Source organism: Pholcus phalangioides, unplaced genomic scaffold, assembly GCF_987345545.1.
Source record: "Pholcus phalangioides strain wild (caught in Gottingen) unplaced genomic scaffold, Ppha-v1.0 ptg000017l_1, whole genome shotgun sequence".
Taxonomy (NCBI): Eukaryota; Metazoa; Arthropoda; class Arachnida; order Araneae; family Pholcidae; genus Pholcus; species Pholcus phalangioides.
Genome location: NW_028301610.1, coordinates 36,511,445 through 36,537,290, shown reverse-complemented (window position 1 = coordinate 36,537,290; position 25,846 = coordinate 36,511,445). Strand labels below are relative to the sequence as shown.

The 25,846-nt window shown below is 35.9% G+C and overlaps 1 protein-coding gene across 1 annotated transcript in view; it reads right to left on the bottom strand.

The window, feature by feature from the left end:
• pcx (pecanex) overlaps nt 1–25,846 on the bottom strand; it is a 359,123-nt gene that overhangs the window by 117,177 nt on the left and 216,100 nt on the right. The window contains exons 19-24 of the mRNA XM_089247188.1: nt 18,563–18,654; nt 18,314–18,420; nt 16,997–17,108; nt 13,719–13,811; nt 11,338–11,488; nt 7,376–7,511 (exon numbers count right to left, since the gene is read on the bottom strand). Of these exons, the coding sequence (XP_089103314.1) occupies nt 7,376–7,511; nt 11,338–11,488; nt 13,719–13,811; nt 16,997–17,108; nt 18,314–18,420; nt 18,563–18,654 (691 nt within the window). The remainder of the gene's footprint in view (nt 1–7,375; nt 7,512–11,337; nt 11,489–13,718; nt 13,812–16,996; nt 17,109–18,313; nt 18,421–18,562; nt 18,655–25,846) is intronic.

Here is a 25,846-nt window from a genome sequence, read left to right as displayed (position 1 = left end):
AAAATGCAAATCATGTGGTTACTCTAGTATTGTTTTCTAAATCAAGGACAATGCCAATACACGTGTATGATCTCATTCTCCTTTTTATTTTTAAAAGGGACTATTTTTTTTTTAAACTAAAGAACAGCAATATTGATAATTTCTTGCTGGATGAAAAGACGTATGGAGAGATAAAGGATTTTTTGTTATCCTACTACAAGTCGGCTATGAACATCTACGTAGAGCAAACTAAGTTCACATAGCGAGATAGCCACAGCAACAAAACAATCAAGGAGTACATATCAGCTCTGCGAATGTTAGTGGTGAACTGCAAGTTCAAAATTAATATGGGTGAGCATTTACGGGATCAACTCATTTTCGAAATTAATTACTCATGAATCTAAGAACTGCTATTCCGTGAGCACTGCAACGAAGCTGCAACACTCAACAAAGTTGAGAAATCAGCTGCCAAGTACGAATGCATTCTATTGAACAGAGAGGCTGTCGAATTCATGATTAAGCCGGAACATATGCTAGCTACCATAAGCGCTGGAACCAAGGGGCTGAGGCCAAACAACCCAGAATGAAGCGATGTGTAAGTGATAGAGCAGTTTATTCTATTGGTTCAATGATCGCCATCAACTGTCGAAATCAACAGTTTTCTGTCGGAATCACTGCCCGACACAAGACATGAATGTGCATCAGAAGAAAATGTCATCTAAATAGAATGCGCATGAATGAGCTCATTTCTTTACTGATATTGCATTACTGCAGACAAAACATATCGGTGCAGGTAAAATGAAAAAATTAAAAGAAACATTTCTTATTATAAACGAGAGCCGAAACCATTGTATAAAGGTACAAACATAGTCTGGCCGATTTTTCAATGCTGACCATTCACCCGCACAGGGAATCAGTACGGGGCTGACAGGGTTCCACCCCAGCGACCCAAGATAATTCTAAATTTTTTTCACACTATTCAATTCACTATATGGGAGACAGTGAAAAATCTTGCCTGGGCCCGTCGAAGATCTCAGACTAGGGGGCCCTACTGCAGTATCTGGTTCTTAACCTTTGGAATCCTGCGGCACAGTTGATTTCTTTTTCTTGATTGGAAGGCCTGATCATACACATGATTAATGGGAAACAAATGAGTACAAATGAAATAATAAACCACTTACAGCCCAGTCTGGATGATGTCAGGGCTCAGTGATTACGAAACAATGCACTAGACCAGGACCTTCGTGATGTTCATTTCCCCCCCCCCCACTCCAGTAAGAGGGAAAAAACCATGATGGCCCGACTAGACCAACCCAGGCCTTTTCGGAAGGCGGATTTCACACATTACTTTTTCTATTCATTTTTTTAAGTTCGATATTAGACGCTTGTTATTTGCTCTATCATCAAACTTGATTGTTGGTCGGAGATCGCAAGCTTGTCATCACTTTCCAATGGCTATCTTTTGTCAGCTGCCTCCCTTGCCTAATTCATGGTTTATCGGTGGCTCCTCAGAATAGTTTGGCAGATGTTTTCCTATACAAAAGAACTACTTCAAAGCATAAAAGGCATACAAATCAATATTTTGAGCTCGCCATGACACTCCTAAGAGCCACAAAGTACACTTTTAGAAACACTGTGGTATTTCTTTAAATTCGGCCTAAATATTGTGTTGCAACACAATTAATGGCAAATGAGTCCGATGTTTGACTTCTCTTGAAGTTGCAACACAATCAATGGCAAATGAGTACAATGTCTGTCTTCTCTTGAACTCTCTCATTCTGTCACATGAATATACTTTACAATTTTGTTGTTCACTATAGCTAGTCGGTAGAAATTGATGCGAAAAAAATGGATGACAATTGTTTAAAAAAAGAAAAAAAAACCTTTCTTCCTTCGCGGGGGAAAATAATTGGTGCCTTTCACCTTGCCCCCACAGGGATGGGGTTGACAGGACTGTGGTCAGGGACAATCAGCATCATTATTTGTTTTTCATGCTATAAATTCACTACAGAGCATCCCCATCCACCCTGTGAAAACTCTGGCTTGCAGACCCACCAAAGATCCAACAGCCCTGCTCCACAATGTGGGAGGGGGGAGAGGTCATGTCTCTACGGAAAACTAATATTGTTCCCAAGGCCAAGGACTTCCAACTGCCCTGCCAGTAAACCCCTCCTCTACGAATTATCACACGATCCTGAGAACATTGCTTTAGGGGAATATTACAGATGTTGAAAGGTCTGGACAAGCAAAGAAAGGAAAATTATTTTTTGTTCATCCAGGTTAAATAGGTTTTCTGTCCCACCTATATAATGTCTGCCCTGATGTAGGGTGACTACACATTGACATTGCTCTTTTCTGTTGCTACTCACCCATCCATCCCTCCAGGGCAAAAAAAAGTAGAAAAGAAACATGAGAGAGAGAGAGAGAGAGCAAAGAAAAACTATTCAATGCCACAGCTTTTCTCCAATGCCTAGATTTTAGGAAAAATATAAAAAAAGATCTCTGGAGAATGATAACAAAATCTGTGACCTTTACTCAAATTTTGCAACTTTTTTAGCTCTTCCGTGACCTTTTTCTCATTCCAAGACTTTTCCAGGACTTTGTGACTTTTCCGTGATGATAGACACCCTGGTGATTTTGAGAGCAGTGCAGCTGCCTACAGAATTGTGAACCATACAATAAAGGAGCTCTTTTTAACATGAAGAATTCTCAAGTCCCAAACTTGGAAAGATCCTGTTCTAAATGAAGTTATTATATACACACGTGGATGACCACAGAAAAGCAAAATGGGTGAGAACCTGCACCCATTTTATGAGACATGAACTGTCTTATGAACAAGGGATTTTAATGTTGAGCAATCACATTGTAATACCAAACAAGTTGAAGAACTGCATGATGGAGAAAATTCATGAAGGTCATACTAGAAGTTTCAATGAAATCAGTATCTAGAATGTCAGTATGGTGGTCCTGCATTGACCACAACATTGAACATGCGGCTAAAACATATGGAATGTAACATAAACCATCCAAAAATTTGTGAATCCCCTCTATTGTTATAGAATAACACAGGCAAACCTTGGGATCGAGCACACATTGACTTAGCACAGCTGAATGGTGATCGGTGACTTTTCATCATGGACTCTCATCCTCGATGGCTAGAAGTATTCAAGCTGAAACAAGTTGCATCAGCACATGTGATTAAATGTTTCCAAAAGCTGTTCACTTCATATTTATTCAACATGCTGTTTCCAGATCATATAAATGATGTGCTAAGTCCAAACTGTACCATGATGAAAGATCACAGTACAGGGAATTTTCAATGCAGTGACAAAGTATGGTTAAAGCCAAGAAACAAGACCTCTATAGAAATCCACAGTGATACAGCAACAAACAGGTCCTTTGTCTTATACAACTGCAGATGGTCAACGGGTTCATGCAGAACATTTGAGACAGAAAGAGAAGTTACTCAATATGAACTTTGAAACCAATCAGCTAAATAAATGTATCAGCTTGAACATTCAACATGCTTCGGTGAAAATCATGAACAACCCACAGAATCCATGTCATATCTTCTTGATGATGACAAAGAGCAACAAGCACCTACACCTTCACCAGATGTATCTTTGAGGAGAAGGTATGATCAAAGTTCTGGTGGAAAGCGCAAGAAGAATCTGTGAGCCAGAACATTTTGATGAAGAAAAATTACACCTGATTAGAACCTTAAAGGCCAATGGATACTGTACGGGGGATGTAATGAAGGCCATACATCCAAAACATGCCTCACGGAAAGTAGAAGAACCAGTGACCAGAAAAGAGTTTCTCCCTTACATTCCTCGGATTACAGACAGAATTTGATGACACCTGAGAAAATTTGGCATCAAGACCATCTTCAAGCCAACCAAAAAACTATGTGAATGCCTTAAATTGGCTAAAGATCAATGGGATGGACTAAAAACAGCTGGGGTTTACCGTATCCCGTGCAATGATGGAGAAGTGTACTTTGATATCAACCAGATTGATTGAGCACAAACGAAATTGTAGACTGGATCAGGTTGACAAGTCAGCCGTAGCAGAGCATGCCTGACCAAGGACCACAAAATTCTCTTCACAAACATCCAAGTGTTATCTAATGACATGAGATAATTTCCACGTATTTTTAGAAAAGCAATCAAAATTCAAAAGCACAAGAACTGCTTCAACAGAAAAGAAGAGAGGATGAAAATCAAGAGTGCTTGGTTTCCTATTCTAAAAATGACGAGATTGAAACCCAAGCATTATCCAGAGTCCTTAGGAACTTCGGCCAATGGGGAAAACAGACTGGCTCAACAGACCAATCCTGACGAAGCAGTGCGACTCAAGAAGAGAGAAGGTGTAAGCAGTAGCCTTTTGCACACCGTTACATAACGATTTCTTGAAATTGTTCGTCACTCATGTGAATGAAATGTCGAAAGACAAAACTGTACTTCACGTCGGCCAAAAAACCCGAAAACATTTAAGCAAAAAATTCTAAGAATATAATCTCTTTTTCCATTTTCAGAAAAATCCTGTTTCCACTTTTTGTGGATTGTTGCATTAGAGAGGAAAAAATACATTTAATTGAAAAAAGGAGCAAGAAAAATATACATTGGAGAGGTTAACTAGTCACAACCCACAATCTCTTGTCTTTATTCTCAACATGCTCATTCAATCTACAGAAAATTAATTCTATTCTAAAACCGAACCTACTGAATTCAATCCATACTGCAAATACTTTAACATTTAATCATCATTTTCCCACTATACTTGTAACCAGTGCATATTTTAATTGTATCAAAAGAATCAAGCAACTTCATTACTGAAACAGTTGCAGTAATGCTAACACTGTTTCATGCCTGCTCCAAGCTGATTCAAATTTTGTCAGAAATTTTAATCATTTTCTTTGTCCCTTCCGTGAGCATCAGTGCAATCCCAATATTTTCATGTGTCTCTTTTCTAGTTATACTAATTTCATTGAGATATGAAATAAATTGTTTTCTCACATCAGTTTCTCTCTTACTCTATTTTGGTTAACCACTTCATGTACAAGGCTTTCGCAAGAAATTTGGATTACCTCAACCTGAGGAACAACAATAAATCTGGCAACCTTGTCCTAACCACCTAACTGCACGTTAGAAAAAGGAAGGGGAAAAGAAAAAATATAAAAAGGAAAAGTATAATACATAAGTTAGATAAGAGTTTCTTTAAAGAGTCCAGGGCTCCCATTCCAAAAATTAGAAAAAGTACGAAAAAACAGGACTCAAAAGTAGGATGGGGGAAGGTACCCCCCACCTGCATAGACAACATAATCATAGCATAACAAAAAAAAAATTCCTAAAAAATTTTTCTTTCTATATTAACATTTTCCCCCCTATAGCACTATTTCAGTATCCTTTAAGATTGACTGAAGTCATGACAGAAGTAACTTGGTTACATAAACAATTTTTGGCCAAAACAGCGCACTAGCAACCACAGATAATTCTTTTCTGCCTCTCCTCACAATATATATTATCATTATTATTTTTGGAGTCTTCCACAGTCCAATCTGTCAACTCTCTTTGACAATGCACAGCAAATTATGAAGGCATGTAAGATTTTTAAGAATGACGCTCCTTTGAGACCACTTTTAAAAGCACGGTGCAAAATGTGTACATTACAAGCTCTGATGTTGATAAACATCTTAGGTCAAGGTAAAGTCTAGGTGTACCAGATGGTTTTACTCCACTGAATTCCATTTTTTACAGGGATTTGTTTACATTTTACTCGTCAATACTAGTGTAATCATTTTCGAAAGATGAAGCACTTTCATTTCTAACTCTTTGCTGAGTATTGTTTATGCCTCTGCATACACTAAAAATACAGAACACAATGGAATGCTATTGGGTAGCATCAGCATCACCAAACCTAAAATAGGCCTATGTATCCAATTGCTTTGTAATGCAAACTGTTTTTTCACCTATACACAAAATGTGCACCATAATTTTGAATGACGACTGCAAGTTACTATGAAAAGTAAATACAAAATTATTTTTTCCATCCAGACAGAAGTTTTTAATGACTACTCTATTTGTTGAACCCTCAAACTCAACAAGTTAAAAATAGATAAATCAAATGGTCCACATACACCCCCCAAACAACCTTAAAAATAATATAATTTGTGCTTTGGAAGAATCATTAATCGTAATTTACAAGATTTGTAATGTTTGGCAGTATATCAATGATTCCCTCCTCAATTAAAGTCAATTACATGAATTTTGTTGATAGGATTTGGTGGAAAAGTAGGAAATAACTAAGAAAAAGTAGAGCAGGACAAAAGTAAGACGTTTTACTAAAAACTAGGAAAAGTAGGATGAGTGGGAGCCCTGAGAGTCCTCTTTGCACCCTCATCCATTCGCTTTCGCTCTTACATGTATATAGTAGAAAGATACATTATAAATAAAGGAGGGAAAGCAAAAGCAACTTCTGTAGATAATAGGGTTGTTATAAAGCTTTGCAATGGTGAAGAGAGGAGATAGAAAACTCAGAGAATCTGTTTGAATTTATTCCACTGGTGTTTAAACAGAATATTAGTGAATCATAAGAGATCCTAAAGACACTAAATTTCTGTTTTGTAACCCTATATTGTTTGCTAAATTCTTTAACTTTGGAAAAGTCAATTGCATAATTAATTTTTATTTTTTTTCTCGATATATTTCATGTTATGTTAGAATCTAAAAATTTGATTAATAAGTCAATTGACTAAAATTTTTCAATTAACAAATTCAAAATGGAATTGATTGCATGCCCAAAAAATGTGTGTGCAGCGTTTCTAACCCCCCCAAAAAAAAAAGAATGATGAAAAGAGTGTCAACTGTATTTGCTTCAAACATTAAACAGAGGTACATACATTAAAAAGTTTTCTTCCAGCAGTAGTTTTTATTTGACCATAAAACAGGTGTATCTGACTCCTAGGCGGTATTATCAGCATAGGCAGGAAGCTGCAAATGGGAAATCCTTCCCCCCAAGTCAAAGAGTCTGTATTCATTTATAAACTGACAGCATCTCTGGTGTGATTGTTAAGAAGGTTTTGCTGTATTAACCCTCACATGCCCAAAATGAAAAATTCTACAAAAGTTGAAGATGGGTGCATTTTGGTCACAGTCAAATTTACCCCCTTATCCTGGGCTTGTGAAAATTAATAAGCACTAAGTATAAATTCATCAAGGGTGTTTTGAGTGTCCTAAGCAGTCAATTCAGTATTTTAATCAGTTGAGTGTGATGTGGTTCGATATATCTGCCAATTAAAACAGCTGATATGACAAACTTTTGATCTAATAATTTGAGGAGTCAAATAAGATAGTTTCCCAAAAGTCACATTAAGTAAAAAAATTTTAGAACTCACCCAACACCAAAATCAGCAATAATATGAGGGGAATCTGTTGTCAAGGCACTCAAAAAGAGTAGAGGATAAATGATATTTTTCTGAATGAACAACAGCCATACTTGAACTTTCTCAAATCCCATGATTTTGGCTGCTTCTAGAATTATTAAAATAAACAAACTTTTTTGATATCAATTACAACACTGGAGAGCCAATTTCAATAAAATTTTTGTATCCAAACAAAACACAGTGAAACAGTACAAAACGGAACATCAATAAACTAAAATAATATTCCATTTTAGACAGTTTTCTCTTTTATACAGGTGCAAATAAAAGCACAAATCATTGCACAGACTATATTTTGATCCCATTTATGACAGGTTTACATCTTTTACAGGCTTCATACTAGTAATTCCTAATGCAATTCAATGTGCTGAACATGAATCTGAACATAAAAAGCTTGGATATGATTTTCTTTCTATTTGTACATTCAATGCATGTATAATAATGTATTATAGATTTATAGGAACACAACGTACATGTATAATAAGATAAAATGAAATGTAGAAAAATAAAATTATATAAACCCCAACAAAATTAAATAGTTCATTTGTGGTTAAGTTTACAGTAAAGGGAAGGGTAGAAAATGCTCTCTCAAACAGAAAAAGTAGTTAACACATATCAGAGGTTTATGACAAGAATATTTTTAGTGCTATCTATCATTTTACAAGAAATATTGAAAAATAAATTGTTTGCAACTAATAGCAAAACTAATGTAAAATAATATTGAATAATATAATTAGAAAAAATATTGGTGACCAATGTCAATGATCCTTGGAAATCGCCTTGCCAATATTGCTGTAATATGTTCTTTACTGCAGTTTGTTATAATTATCTCTTGATTTTGTTTATGTGTCAAATTAGAAAAATAAGTTGACAAAAAATGATTATTATTTTTTGTTTATTTTTAAATGCAGTTATAGATTTGTATGAAAGTTCAATCCAGTATATATATATTACTGCCAAAGCTTGAATTGGCAAAGAGTTGTGACCAAAATTTGCATTTGCAGAAATGATTTGGGCTTTGGCCAGCTAATTCGCGAAGTAACAGGAGATTCCTGGCCAAAGTTTGATGTGCTGATCTAAGATGGTTTGATTTGTGACAAATCCATTTTTTTTCATTGCCAACATGTGATGCATGGCAACATACAGTAGCTGTATTGGATTAGCTTCATGTGACTAGAGAAAAAAAGAAAGAAATTCAAGAGAAAAAAATATTTATTTAATAATATTAGACATATAGATTTTTTTTGTCAAATTTTTAAATATATGATTACCACATGGACACTGTGGTTTGATGGGTTGCCATAGCTAACGTGAACATAATTATCATGAAAAAATATGCCAACTTGGCGATAATCCTAAATCATGTCTTTTGTCATTGGACTGGTCAGGGTTCTCCGGTCACTTTACAAATGGACTGGCCAAATCAGAAAATTCTGACATTGGTGGAGTCAATTTACAATGAAATTGACCAATTCGCAAACTGGTTAATTTTGGGCTTCGGCAGTAACTTATTCATATATAGCCTATATAAGTACAAATACATGAATGTTGAAATGAACTTTAAAGTTGAATATAGTTGGTAAATCACACCAATACAAGCACCATAATTGATGACATTATACTTTTTAGATTAGAATTAGCATATAGCTGACAGCAAGATTGATAAGATATAAAATTTGAATGAAAACATTTTGAAAAAATAGCAGACGTGCCAACTTTTAAAATCCAGAAATCCAAAAATTCTCTAGAGGGGGGTACCCCCAGCATTCATAGACTCGATCAAAAAAAAATTTTCACAAAAAAAGAATTTGACATTTTTTTAAAATCAATTAAGAAAAAGTCCCATTACTCACTCCCAAGGCAGGTTCTGCATTGCCCCTGAGCAGAATATAATTCCATGTCAGTCTTTACATGCAGAATAGAGAAATCACATCTACATAGTGTTCATATAACATAAGTGTTTCCTTTCGTGTATGCTATCAGTGATTGATAATATTGGGTATATAAACTCTTAAAAGCTTTATATTTAGCTTTATATAGCTTAAAGCTTTATATTTTCTTTCTGAAGACATATTTAATCAGAGGAAACAATTTAAAAAACTTCAAAATACAAAGCTACTGATGAAAAAACTTGTGTTTCCTGCACAGCTGTTAATGGAACACAATAACGATTATACAGGAATTTCGGCAACCAAGGTCATGCCCCTGATAAATGATTGCCACTAAACACTACGTAAACAAAGTCACATTCTTTGCCAGTTGCTTAAATGTGGTCAACAAGACTTTTTTATGGCTGCTCGATGGAAATGACCATGGCTGTCCTCTATGAGTGTTTTACCTAATGACGACGGCAGTCATTGATGTCACGAGAACGTGAGATCGCGTAAAATCTAATTCTCTGCCAAAATCCAGAGAAATTTCAACTCTGGAGTCTCCCGCCTAAATCCGGAGAGTTGGCAGGTCTGAAATAGTTATAAGCAGAATATGTATTTATGAAGTTGAGAATCAAAGCTAGTGCCAGGGATCTTCATCAGGGGTGGAAACACTCCCATGCTGACTGGAGGCGAAAACATTTCTGAGTGTGTTTTAGCAAGGCTAAACAAAGCACCCAAACCTCCAATGTTTCTGCCATACAATACCTTGGATACAGCAACACAGAAATTACAGATTTGAATGAAGAATATAAAAACAAATACACATGTGAATGCTGAAACAAACTTTAAAGTTGTTATCAGTTCCTGATCTGTCAACAGAGACTAATTCAACTGATGTTCAGACAACCTGATCCGGTATATAGATTGGTCGAACCACCAAAACAGTTTTCTAACTGATATCACGAACCTTTTATATTTTTATGAAGATCTCTATCTTTATTAGTTGTGAAATTATGCAACCATGTTTCCTTCTTCCTCTGTACTTATTCTTAAGTTCAAATAAGTCTTAGTCAATTCACACGTTGTCATTTTAATAACTTGGTGCCCGCAACCAAACATGTTTTACAAAAGGTGCTATAAACTTGAAAACGTGAAAATCCTTGCTTTAATACAGTCTCTCTCAAGTATTTGTCTCATTGCCCTTCCCATAAAAATTGTTTTCTCATAACTCCCTTGTTAAGCTAACTCATTGTATTCGTTGCTGTATATGTACCTTCTCTGTTTTTCCTCTTTATGTGCAGTCTCTGTCACCATCCATTTTGGGAAACACCACTGTAGTCTATACCCATTAATCAGTATGTAGCATGGTGTTTTATGTGCTACACAATATTTTTCTGACTTTAAAATTGGATACTGTAAATGAATCTGGAGCACCAATATTTGTGGAAATTTCTCTGCTGACATACTGTTGTTTGAGTATTTAAAGATGTTTTTTTTTTATTTATGTATTCATCAAATGTTTTGATGTTTCTTACATTCACAATTTTTGTCAGAGTAATGCAAAAATACAAAAATTTCCTTTTACTTTATGAGTGAATCTGTGACAGAACAGATACATCAGTTTTAAGCTCTTGTAAGAAAGTAAAAGGTGGTTTTATAAATATATATAATTGTTTACTTCAACATTAAGCAAAAGGTTAACTGGAAAATAATTCGCCTCTACTAAAAAAGTAAAAGTTAACTTTAGAATTAATAAAGCTTCATAGGGAAGCTTCATAAGGAATTGCTTCATATTTCACAAGTAAAAGACTTTTCTCAGTTTTATTAACATGACTCATTAGATATGCCACAAATTTTCATTTTATATAGCTAATCTTGCATGTATTTGGTTCAATAGATTTTAAAATAAAATGCTCCTTAAAAAGAGATGATTATAAGGACTGTCAGCATTTCCCAAAAAAACTGAAACTTAGTACATAAAAGAGCATCAATGTTATAGCACAAAATTAAAGATCCTAAAGCTAAACAATAAAATTTCATTACCCTGTACTTCAAATTGCGCATACTCATGGGATTTGAACAAAGGATGAGCGCAGCACAGCCAAGGTAGCTGTTTTTTCATCTGAGGCATTATATAATGTACAATAAAACCCCACACTGCTGCTAAGAGATGAATGACCATTTGGAAATATGGCTGAAAAAAGAAATGACAGAAAACATTATTTCCAAGTCTGTGATTCATATGCAATTGCAAAGAATTAAACTACAATAGAGCCCTGATACTAATCTAAGTAACCACCTCAGATTACTAAAAACTTGAGATAAGCTGATTTTCTCATCCCAGAATGAGTACACCCAAGATAATACATACTAAAATGTGAGACACAACCAGTTCCATACTATATAAAACTGTAGTGTAAACTAAAATGAGAAAGTAAAGAAAAAGCAACTACAGGGTCTTTATAACTGAAGTTACACTTTGAAATGGCCATAAAAGGAAAACTACTGGACAAACGTTATCAGACTTGGTAATAGTTTACAGGAAGTCAGGGATTCAATTTCCTGCAAAAAAAAGTTTTAAAAAACTCACCACCAGCAGGGAATGGCGCTGTATGCAATATTGTTAAATGAAATAAGACATGAAGACATCAGTTTAAAATGTTCTTAATCGTTTCTTTTGTTACAAAGCATGTTCAATGTGACACCATTTTCTGAAAGCAAATTAAATCGCATTACTACATTCTCAACAGTAGCACTTATCATATCAGGGGGAATGTTATGGACATGTCAGTGTATCACATTCTCCTGCCATAAGCCATGTAGCCATTGCTATTTTGCATAACCCCCACAAACAGTTTTGTTTTAGAAATGATTAAAAACATTTTAAACCAATGTTTTCATGTCTTATTTTGTTTAACAATATTGCATACAATGCCATTCTCTGCTGCTGGTGCGCTTTTTAACTTTTTTTTGCAGAAAATTAAATCCTATGACCTCCTGTAAACTATTACCAAGTTTGATAACATTTTGTCCATTAGTTTCCTTTTCTGGTCATTTCAAAATGGAACTTTTATTACATGCACAGGGTCTCAGAGATGGGACATAGCATCTCCAAGGTAGCGATGAAATTTGAATTTTCACGTACGACCATTTCACGAGTGTACCGTGAATATCGGGAATCCAGTAAAAAATCAAATTTACGACATCACTGCAGCCGGAAAAAGATCATGCAAGAACGGGACCAACGACGACTGACGAGAATCATTAAACGTGACAGATGTGCAACCCTTCCGCAAATTTCTGCAGATTTCAATGCTGGGCCATCAACAAGTGTCAGCGTGCTAACCATTCAAAGAAACATAATCGATATGGGCTTTCGGAGCCGAAGGCCCACTCGTGTATCCTTGATGACTGCACGACACAAAGCTTTATGCCTCGCCTGGGCCCGACAACACCGACATTGGACTGTTGAGGACTGGAAACACGTTGCCTGGTCTGACGAGTCTCGGTTCCAATTGCTTTGAGCTGATGGACGTGTACGGGTATGGAGACAACCTCAGGAATTCATGGACCCTACATGTCAACAGGGGACTGTTGAAGCTGGTGGAGGCTCTGTGATGGTATGTGGCGTGTGCAGTTGGCGTGATATGGGACCCCTGATACGTCTAGATACGACTCTGACAGGTGACAGGAACGTAAGCATCCTGTCTGATCACCTGCACCCATTCATGTCCATTGTGCATTCCGACGGACTTGGACAATTTCAGCAGGACAATGCGACACCCCACATGTCCAGAATTGCTACAAAGTGGCTCCAGGAACACTCTTCTGACTTTAGACACTTCCACTGGCCACCTAAATCCCCAGACATGAACATTATTGAACATATCTGGGATGCCTTGCAACGTGCTGTTCAGAAGAGATCTCCACCCCCTCTTACTCCTACGGATTTATGGACAGCCCTGCAGTATTCATGGTGTCAATTACCTCCAGCACTACTTCAGACATTAGTCGAGTCCATGCCACGTCGTGTTGTGGCACTTCTGCATGCTCACAGGGGCCCTACACGATATTAGGCAGGTGTACAAGTTTTTTTGGCTCAACAGTGTATATATACCATACATACAAAGAATTTCTGTATATATATATCTTATTTGTCAAACATACCCATTTATTCCTCTTTTCCTTTTCTGATGAAAACTTCCAGTAAAAAGGGGGGGGGGAGAATACTGAGGAGAATGAAGAGGGAAAAATAACTTTGGTTCATAATGTTTGATTCAAAGTATGCCAATTTATTGATTTTTTCTATGATTTTTTTAGAATCCATTTAAACATTATAAGATATCCTGCATTAACGTGCTATCATTCCAATTTGAATGAAGTAAACCTAAAACATGATTTTTTTTAAACAAGGAAAGACTTACTTGAAATACTGTGAATACAGTGCTAACATGAATGGCAAACACCAGAACAGTGATGAATACACAAATTATGGCATCAGAACAAAGTCTAGCGAGCTGAAATAAAATTTAAATCTCTTATCAAAAATAAAATAGACATAGGCTTTTTAATTATTTCAAGATCAGTGTCGTCTTCAGGCATAACTTCAATATTTTTTTTAAGATGAATGATAACTGGATGAATAGTTCATGAAAAAATATTGAATTACACTTAGATAAAGAAAATGCTATTGAAAAAAAAAGCATTTGATTAGTGAATATTTTGCATATTTGCTCTGTTTAAATTATAGATTTTTATTAGCCCTATGCCTAGTGTGCTTCTCTACGTAAATAGGGGTGGGATTGCTTTCTGAAGAACAGTGGCAGCAGAAAAAAAACATATATAGAGTTTCTTTTCTTCATTCCCTTCAAGTTTGTATTATTTCAACCGTTAATTGCCATTAAAACCTGATGATACGAACTCATAATCCGGAAGCCCTATACACATTGCAAAATATAGCATTGCCGGGCTAAATCTGGAAAGCAAGTTGAATGGTATAACTATTCAATGCTATAATGGATGAAAGGAGGCATCGTTCCTCCTGGAATAGAGTATGCTGTACAGTTTAGAGACTACTATTTAAGATTTTCAATGACAGCAATATGAAAGATAATGAAATATTAGTTAACCATCATTTGTTAGCTTCAACTTAGGGACACCAGTTTTGCTTAATTAGTAAATTAGGGATAGTTATATGTTGTTGTGTTGCATGAAGTTTTTCCTAATAGTGTTATAAATGCATGGAGTAACTTACCTTCAGTTGCCATGATTTCCAAAACACAATAGACAACTTCAAGAGAAAATATGGTAGGCTAGATGGGAGTCAGGGTTGTAACTAGGATTTTTGCTGCCTGGGGCAAACATTATTTTGCCTCCCCCACAAATTTAAAATTCGATAATTTTGAAATGAAGTTCTTTATTCCCACCTAAAACTGCCACCCCCTAAATTCTGTCACCCAGGGCAGTCGCCCTCTAGATACTCAAACGGCTCACCAGAGCCAACCAGCCACTACAACAATGGCCCAGCAACTGGGCTGGCCACCGCAGATATTCTGAGGGCTCACCAGAGAAAATCAGCCACTACGAAAGTGGTCCAGTACCTGGCTGGCCACCATATAGACTCAAAGGGCTCACTAGAGCCAATCACCCACAGCAGCAGTGGCCCAGCACCTGGGCAGGTGACAAGAGACTTTAAGGGTTCACCAGAGCCAACCAGCCGCAGTGGCCCAGCACCTAGGCTGGCCACCACAGACACTCTGAGGGCTCACCAGAGTCAACCAGCCACAGCAGCAGTGGCCCAGCACCAGAACTGGCCACATCAGAAACACTTCCACTGTCATAAAACTGTGGTGAAATGGCATGTGTCAAATGGCCGAGTCATGAACTGAGACAAAACTGCGCCCAATAAAGGCAATTGTCATTGTCATGCCCGCCAGTAGTAATAAATTTGATTGGAAGTACTTTACTGAATGTGAAAAAAAAAATCTTGTTCAATAAATAAGTTTTATAACAATATTTAAAATACATTTTAAATATCGTTAAATAAAACATCCTGGGGAATGGTGAACACTGGTCACTAGGGGTGTAACCGGGGGCACATTCAACATCTGTTTGGGTTTACGGGCCCCCCTCCTGGGCTTGCCACAGGGTGAGGTTGCTGCAAGTTGCTCTGGACGATGGTGGTAGGGTGCCCAGGCCTCATGACCTGAGCCCCATTCATAGGGATTGGGGACTGGGGGCACCAGACTGGGGGGGCTTGTCATCCAAGCCTTCTGGACCGGCATACAAGGTTCTCTCCAGTTTGGCCCAACTCTTTGGGGTAACGAGCTTATACCCCTCATGGGACACGGTTTGGGTCATGTCTGGTGCTGGTGCTGCAGTGCCGCCCCCCCACCTCTAGTTATGGCCCTGGTGGGAGTAATCGAATTGCTATCCATACTTAAAATTAATGACAATCATATTTTCATAAGCAGCGTATTTTTAGTTATTTCTGATTTATTGCTTGGATTGTACTTTTGTGCAATGTGTGCAGCAGTTCCTCAGCGTTCTCTCAATCTAACAGAAATAGATCAGAATGTAAAAAAAAAGAAAACTTGAGGGAATGTTGCTTGCGAGAACCATCATGAGGGGAAGAATATAATGCAGGCAAATTTTCCAATCCGAATATGATGTCCCTCTCTGCTATTAGTATGAAATAGAGGTGCTAACATGAAGAAAATACTGGGGGGGGGGGGGGGGAGGGACTAAAAGTTACTTTTTGTCCCGTATGTACGGGACTCAAGCACATATGCAGGAGAGAGAAGGTGCATTACATTGTTTTTTCAGAAATTCTCGGGGGGTTAAAGAGCCTCAGCCCCTAGGTTTCGGCACCTATGCTATGAAGGTTTTGATAGCTGGCCGATGCAAAAATAAATCCAGGAAAGAAAATTTAACTGCCCTTGTGGGGAATTAAACCCACACCTCTCACTTGTCTAAACCACGAAGGCAATGAATCCTCTTTACTTAGAGACCATGTGTGCTGAACAGGGCCATACATGGACAGCCAGAGTCCACGTACAGCCCAATTCAGAGCACATGAGCTCTAAGGAAAGAGGATTCATTGTTTTTAGAGTCTGGTAGTCCAGAGCGCTCATTCGTGAAGTAAGCTTTTTCAAATTGTGTGTGTGTGCTGTCCTTGATCAGTTCTTAAGCATGATGGGTCACTAACCAGGCATTGTATAAGGCTTTTGCAACAGTTTTTGCTTGAATGTCTTTGATGGGAAAATTTTTCAATCATTTACATTTTTTCAATGACATTGTTATTATCAGCAGTTCAGATAAATTTGAATAAATGATATAAGCTGAAACATGGACACTTAAAAGTCAAGCAAGGTCTGCAGACAGAACAAGGAGCATAGAAAAATGTATGCTAAGCATTACAAGAAAAGACAGATGTGATAAAGTGATAAATACGTAAGGAACTTTTTCTAAGTCATTGTGTATCATATGAAAATAAATTAAAAATTTATATAATCATATTGTCCTTAGGTATGCTTCATAATCTGTATAATTTTTTTTGAAGTTCAATGCCTGAAATATGCTAAAAAGCCAACATAAAGATCAATAAAGATTTATATACGTTAGTATGTTCCCCATTGGTCCATTAAAATTATTGTAATGCCATAAAACTTTTGGCTCCAAATAAAATAACAATTGAATTTACCACTGTATTCTTTAGCTTTGAAGGCAAAGGATCAATTAATTCATCAGCATCACTACTGCTTTTCTTCAAGTCATCTTCTGACCATGACCATAGATGATGTTTCATTAATGACCTAGTTTTTTCAAACAGAAAAAAAAATTGATAAAAATTCACTATCAAGTTTTTTTTTCTCAAGAAAACATGATGTGATTGATCTTTCAAAAACAGAATAAATTCTATAATTTTCCATTTGAAGGAAAAAAAATGCTAGCAAGTCTTTATTTTATTGAATGTGAAAAACCCAAAGGTAATTGTAGAGTAAACAATCTAGAATCCAATCAAATCCTAGAACAGTTCTACAGAATATTTACAATTTGCAGCATCACAAATTACAAGAATGTTTACAAATTGCAAAAATGCAGCAGGAAGATTCTGAAAACCTTGCTCAACTGCATATACAAATATTAAATTTTACCCTTGCTTCATAGATGATTAGACAGATTAGACTTATGCCATATTTAATAACGATTAGCAACAGAAGCACATAGATTTTTTTTTTTTAAAAGTAAAACAGATTATGATGAAAAAAATCATTGAAGTTATATCAAGGTCTAATTGTATTTTAACGAAAATGCACACAAATATTGCATAAAGCCAGTAAAATATTTTATGAAAATTACAAAACATTTGCAGCTTTTTATGATACAGAATTGATCAAAAACATAATTTTTTTTCCAAATTTTTATGTCAGTCTGCTAAAAACACTCATGACAAAATTTTCACTGCAGTGTGGAATTTTCACTGGAAATTGTGAGTAATAGCATAGGGGTTCCATGACCAAATTTTCAGAATGATTCATTCAGTATTTTTCTAGAAATTTGAAAGGATGTCTTAATTCCATAGCGAACATAATCTTATGGCTACCATTTGTTTTGGTTTTTTCAATGTACATATTACGGTAAATGTGATAAATCAGTTATATATATATTAGGCATAATTGCCAAAGTCTTGGTGAGTTTGATAAATTTCACTATATCACTTTTTGCCAGCAATTGTGTATAATTCCCTAAAAAAAATGAGGTTACAGATTATTCATTCTGGTAAGATAGATTTCAAACAAATCTTTGTCTCACAGAAGCAACACTAATACTTTCCCCATAACTTATCAGAGGCAACAGGATAAATTGAAATCTAAGTTTTGAAGACTTTTGACAAGCTTTGGTATGCTTTTTGAAGAAAATAAAAATTGACTGACTCAAATATATTTGAATATTTCTTCTTATTTTTCTTTTCAACATATGAGTATAAAAGTGAAAAAAAAGTTATTAAAAGCTTCACCATAATACTGTTGGATCACTGGCACTTCTACTGAGATGATAAGAAAGAGAGACCAAAAGACCACAATATATAGAAAACATTATATTCTGCGATGGATTATTTGGCTCCTAAGAAAAAAGACAGGAACATTTTAATTTTCAAAAACTTCCAAACTTTCAAAGAAAAACAAACTTTATATTGTATCTAAAAATTGTTGGAAAAAATTTATTTAAAGTACACTACAACAATATAAGACATTAATAACTTTACCTTCAACGCATAATAAGCAAATCCACAAAGTATAGCCACTGCAACACAGCTTCTTATCAAGCAATAAATTGCAGAAATTAAACTTGTAGTAGCTAGAATAAATTTTCAGAATGAGACAACAAATTTATGTCACATACACACCAAAAATTTTTTTTCTACAAGAGTTTTTTTGTTTGCATACATGAATTGGAATTTTTTTTTGTCATTAGGCTAAATGAACAGATTTCTTTTATGGAGTACTATTCCATAAAAGAAGTTTTCTGGATAAGTATCATATTTCTTGGCCTATCTGCCACCGTGCTTAGATTTTTAAAAACATATTTTCTGAGACTTGTGGCACTTGGGCCAATGTAGCCCCTACATTAGTTTTTATTTCAAAAAGCATAATGAATTGACTAAACATTAACCTTGTACTTTTGTCAAAAAAGCAATACAGTGAAACTGGTCTAAGATGGACACACTGTATGAGACGGAAAACTGTCTTGAACAGAATCAAAAAATCATCCCATTAACTATCAATGTTTTGATATGTGCTTCTGTAAAACAGAAACCTGTTTAAAATGGAATACTATTTCATTCAATCTCTTGATGCTCACTTCCATATTTTTTTCTATTGGAAGATTATTTTTGTGTCAAAAAAAATGTTTCAATTAGTGTTAATTATATCAAGGGCAAATTGATTTTGCTCATCTTTTCTATTGGTATGATGTACAAAATTATACAAGGAAAAAAGATTTCCATTTTTGATTCATTTTTCTGAAATATATTCCACAGTCAAGGGGTTAGCACACAGAATTTGAATGTGATCTAATTAAATTTAATTTAAACTATTTAAAATTACTTCAGAGTATTTAGCAAGCATTTTTCAAACAAATATTTGCCTGTGGAACAAAACTGTATACATATACATGGTTCATACTTCTTGAAAGTAAGATTAAAGGACTATTCAAGCACTTTTTCCAGGAAAAATTAAAAAATTCGAAAACATCCATATCACGGTTAATAAAAATAATTTTTTCAAAAAAATGAAATTAATTATATTTTCTTAATTTATATTACACATTTACTCCTTTTAATGCTAATTTATTAAAGATACATAAATTTTAAAACAATAAATCATCAGTTTTAAGAAGGGAATAAGTCAATGTATCTTTCATACAGTTTTTTCTTTAACTTCTTAAACCTTACGTTTTAAAAGGTCCTATATCTGCTTTTAGGGACTGGTTTTTTTTCCTTACTTGCAAAGCAAAGCTTGGGGATCTTTCCATTTTTAGTCTATATTCCTTTCTTGAAACTGACATTTTAATTATAGTTCTCATTTCAAATTGTAGACAATTAAGTTCTGAAGGTTACTTAAAAGAAAACCCCCATTGTAGTGTAGTATAAATGGCATTCTTTGTAGAAATTATTTTATGTTTGAAACAGTATTGAAATTTGTCTTCGATAAAAAACCAGAAAGCGTGTAGTCTTACATGCACAGTCACCATATGATCTGTATTTCCCAGGGCACTCCTGTATTTTTATGTAATTTTGTGGTCATCCCAACTTTTTCATAAAAATGTCCCATTATCTCTCACACTTTCAACAAAGCCTATTGAAAATTTTATTCTTAAATGAAATTAAGTATTAAAATATTTATCTACCCAACAAAAGGGTGAGGTAGACAAGCCCAAGTGGAACATGAAACACAATACCAACACTGTCCTATCTTGAACCATTTGAGTTATGGTGAATAATCGATTATGGGAACAAAATGTGTCAAGTCTGAAGAAACCCAAAGTTCCCGAGAAACCTACATGCAAACTAAGCACATATTTGGAAGAAGCAGAAAAAATCCTTCAAAGTTTCAAAATGACACCAATTTCATTGGAACATCTGGATTTAATGGCAAGCTACAAGTGCTGAAAGATTGGTGAAATTCAAAATTTAATTTTCGCCAAAATTTTTAGTCGTTAATTCCGCAAACACCCTTCTAGCTACAATCAGTGAAATTTACCAAAAACTTTTCCATTTTGCCAGCTTTTGAAAGTGACTACAATAAGCAATATCAGTGTTCTGGTTCAGGAGAAATTTAGCATTTTATTTGCAATACGTCACTGACATCAGCATTTGTCGAAGATATTATTCAACTAAAGTTCAGAATTGGTGGTTATAGATTTTGGCAACAATTTTATTTTGCAGAAAAAATCTTTCTTTATCTACAGGACATCTGTATTTAATGGCAAGATACAAGTGCGCGCCTACGCTGAGAGATTGCTGAAGTGAAAAATTGAATTGCTGACAAAACCTATTAAAATTACTTTGACAAACTCGGATTTCACTGATGTATTGCAAACAAATGACAGAATTTTTCTTGAACTGGATCACTGATATGGTTCATGAAAGCTAGTGCAATGGACAAGTTTTTGGTAAATTTGACTGATTACAGCTAGAAGGGTGTGTGTTTGGAATTAGCGATTAAAAATGTTGGCTACAACAGGGTGTCTGCCACATACCAAAAGCAAAATTTCGTAACTTTTTAGTGACCTTTCTCGTTCAACATAATGAACCATGGTGGACAATTTTTTCATATCAGTGGTTCCCAAACTGTGAGTCACGGCCCCCTGCGGGAAGGGTTTGTGTTAACAAAATCGGATGGGGGTGTTAATGAAAACATAAGTGAATTTACATTATAGAAACATGATAAGAAATCAATTTTAATCTTTCACAACTTTTCATGGGGCATGATGATGTCAATACACATATACACAATGTATTTTGATCAACCGTATAAATCTTTGATGCAGGAGGGGGAAAGTAGCTGCAACCCTCTTCATGTTCCCATGTATCTCCACCCATAGTAAGCAGTGTCTTACAACACAAAGAAAAATTAAATTTTTCTATCAGAGTCTTATTATTGAGAAAATTTCAATTTGTTCATTTTTGCAGCACCAGTCATTTTGTGCCTACAATGATTTATTCAAACGAAACCAAGTAAAGCCAATTACAACTGAGAATTAGAACACAGTTCTCAGTGGTGTTGAAACCAGGGGTGCTAAGGGTGCTGAAGCACTCATGGTAATAGGTGACATACGTCTCAGTATATATATGTGTGTGATCTGCATGTATTCCCAAGAGATCTTTACGATCTGTCCAGGGAATTTGTTAGTGTTAGTAGACATTCATACCCCAGAATTCATTCAGCAATTGAAATTTCCTACATATAAAGTTTAAGACGAGTGAGCACTCACTGATTTGAAACACCTCCAATACCTCCGCCAGTCCTCTTAAACTCAACATGTTTGCACATATATTAGGCACCTCAACAGTGGTGTAACCGGGTTTTGGTCAGTGAGGGAGCAAAATTCGGAAAGACAGCATTTTTTTGTTTCTGCTTTTAGGCGGAAACTTAAAATTATGTATTAGCAGATGCCTGAAGTTTCGTGTTATGCATATACCATGGTGAAAGCCTGCCTGCTCTCCGCGAGAAGACTTTCCAAACAAAAGATCAGTTAGCATTCGTACCTCAAAATTATAAAAACGAAAGAAAAAATGCACTCCAGCCAACCACCACTGTGCCGCTAGTAAGGTTCAAACTGGGATCATCATGATACCCATGCGATTGCACAGTGGCTACCACAGACTAATTGATTGCAGGCGCACAAGCAGAGAATGCCATGAATCCAACAAGGTTTGGGAACCACTGCTTCAAACGAATTGGTGGGTCTAAAATTGTTGTATGTGTGCATAATGTGTTTGTATATCTGAGGCGTGTTTGAAATGTCACTGCTCATCTTCCGAATCGAAGTGAAAGTGGCAGGTGTATGACCGATTGAAATAATTTTTATGTTTTTGCTGGTCTACCGGCTTATTTTCCTTTTTCTCCTAAAGAACTAGTACAAACCCAATCACTGTTAAACTGTAAGAGGAGCATGTATAAAAATATGGATTTTTTACTTATTTACTCATCATTTTAGTCAGTGAAGGTAGAAAATGAAAAATTCAAATTTTTTAAATATCAAGTCCTTTAGGAGAATAGGCACCAATGTAGGCAAAATTTCTATTGGGAAGCAATCACTCCCTTGCTCTGTAAATCCTTGCTCCTTAAATCTGCCTGTCCGGCATGCATTATTATAAGTCAGATGCCTGACGGGGCACGCACATTTTTGGAAATTTGTCCAGACCAGAGGGGAAGAATTTGGTATTTCATTTGACCATGTGTATCATAATTTTATTTATGTACCCACTTGCGCCAAATAGAAATTTATCTTATCTAAGCACTTTAAATGATCGGCCTGTCATCTACCCAAAAGTAACAAAATAGATGCAGATCTGAGAAAAATTTTAAAACTATTCGAAAGCATTGAATTTTATTGATTCATATGTGCTGTATATGAATGATCATCTAACAGCTAAGCTGCAGTGGTATAACTGGGGGAGGGGGGAACAATCACTCCCTTGCTCCCCCCCAGCTACGCATTACCAAGCACAGACAAAACATATCGGCAAAGGTAAAAGAAAAAATTAGAAAACTTTGATAGTTAGGAGAGGAAACCATTGTGAGGGCGCACACATACTGCAAGGCCGATTTTCCAATTCCAACAGTTAGTGATCTATACACTCACACAGGTAAGCCCGGTAAGGGCTGACAGGGCTCCACCTCAGGGGCCTGAGATAATTTTTGCTTATTATTTTTTCACACAATAGTGGCCCCCACTATACAGGGGCTCGTGAAAATACTGGCCTGTGCGTGCCGAGAATCTCAACTTACAGGCACTGCTGCAGGATATGGAGAATATTGGACCAACCAAGGGCCCTTTCGGAGGATTTCACATATTCGTATTCACGTATTTCCAAATCCAATATTATATGCTTGTTATCTGCTCTATCGTTGGCCTAGATTGCAAGCTTGTCACCACATTCCAGTGGTTCCCAAACGTTTGTCACCTGCAACTCCCTAGCCTAATTCATGATTCATCTGCGGCTTCTCAGAATAGTTTGGCAGATTTTCTCATTTTAAAGAATCACTTCAAAGCATAGATAGGTATGCAAATCAATACCTCAAGTTTGTTGCTACACAGGGTCGAAACTAAAAAGGGGCAGGATGGCACCCTGGATGGCGGCAACTGCACCCAGAGGCAAACTTTAGGGGAGGCCATTTTAGGTGGTAACAAAAAAAAGACTCAAAATTATCAAATTTTGGAATTGTGGGAGCAGCAAAAATCCTAGGTACAGCCCTGTTGCAACACTGCACACTTTGCGTCGCAAAACAATTCATGGCGAATGATTCACTAATTCGATCACAGACCCTATTCTAGTTCAGGATTTATCTTCTCGTTCGGTCACATACGCTTACTGCGTGATTTGTCGTTTGCTATAGCTAGTCAGTAAAGATCGCGACAAAAAAATAGAAAAATAATTATATAATTGCAAAAACACAGCTTTCTTCCTTCACAGGAAAAGAAATTGGTGTCCTTTCTCATGGCCCCCACAAGGTAGAGCTATGGCCTTGAGGCCCAGGAATATCATTGTTTTTTCCTGGTATGAATTCACTATAGAGTGCCTCCCCCCCCCCCCATGAAAACTCTGGATTTGCAGACCCGCCTAAGGGCCCTACTCCATGATGTGGGGGTCATGTCCTTTCTCATATGAAACCATATTGTTCCCAAAAGGTCAGTCCACTGCCTCAGGGGAATATTGCAGATGTTGAAAGATCCCAACAAATAAAGAAAAGTTATTCTTTTTGTTCATTCAGCTAAAAAAATAGGTTTCCCCCCCCCCACCCTTGATACCCATCCTCTTCCCCAATATACACATTGACAGATAATGTCATTCTTGTTTTTTGTTTACCCATCCCCCATCTCAGCAAGAAAAAAAAGCTTGGAGAAAAGAAATGAAGAAAGAAGAAAAAATACTGAATGTTCCAGTGATTCAGAAAAAAAAACTCAAGACGTAAGAAATCCATGACCTCTGCCCAAATTTTATGACTTTCCTGTGACTTCGTGACTTTTCCATGATGGTAAACACCATGTACAATTTGATTTTGAACTTTGTCAATGTTTCAGCATTTGTAGCTTGTCATTAAATCAAGATGTTTCATGAAATTGGTGTAATCTTATAAAGGATTTTTTTTTTTGTTCTTTCCAAATATGTGCTTAGTTTCCATGTATGTTTCTCAAAAACTTCACAACATTGGGTATTTCATACTTGACACAATTTTTTGACCATAATCAATTATCCACCATAACTCGAAAACAGTTCAAGGTAGGACAGTGTTGGTAGGGTGTTTTCATGTTTCATTTGGGATAGTATACCCTCCTTTTGTTTGACATAACATGTCATGTATATATTAATCATTAGAGGGTTACTTATATTGATCATTTTTAAGGAAAAATATTTTCTGGATATTATGTTGAGGTGAACTTAGAAAGAAAAGTCATTTTGTCTCTACCGGGGATTAAGGTGGAGAGGGCTTGGGTTCAAGATCTGGCAGAGACAAAATGACTTTTCTTTCCGAGTTCACCTCAACATAATATTCAGAAAATATCTGTTTCCATGATATCTTGGGCTGTGAAAAAGCCATCTATTTCTCATTAATGATTGTTGTTGCACGCTGTCATTTTTTGCAAACAATGGCAAATTAAACTGGGACCTAAAGCTTATTGCTGATTCAGAAAGGCATTTCATGTTTGATACTTCTTTAATTATAAAGACCCTGTGCATGTAATAAAAGTTCCATTTTGAAATGACCATAAAAGGAAACTAATGGACAAAATGTTATCAAACTTGGTAGTAGTTTACAGGAGGTCAGAGGATTAAATTTTCTGCAAAAAAAAAGTTAAAAAGCTCACCACCAGCAGGGAATAGCATTGTATGCAATATTGTTAAACGAAATAAGACATGAAAACATTGGTTTAAGATGTTTTTAATCATTTCTAAAACAAAACTGTTTGTGGGGTTATGAAAATTGTAATGGCTACATGGCTTATGGCAGGAGAATGTGATACATTGACATGTCCGTAACATACCTCCTGATATGCTAAGAGCTACTGTTGAGAATGTAGTAATGCAATTTAATTTGCTTTTAGAAAATGGTGTCACATTGAACATGCTTTGTAACACGTTTTAGAAACGATTAACATTTTAAACTGATGTCTTCATGTCTTATTTCATTTAACAATATTGCATACAGCGCCATTCCCTGCTGGTGGTGAGTTTTTGAACTTGTTTCTTTTTTTTCGCCGAAATTTGAATCCCATGACCTCCTGTAAACTATTACAAAGTTTGATAACATTTTGTCCAGTA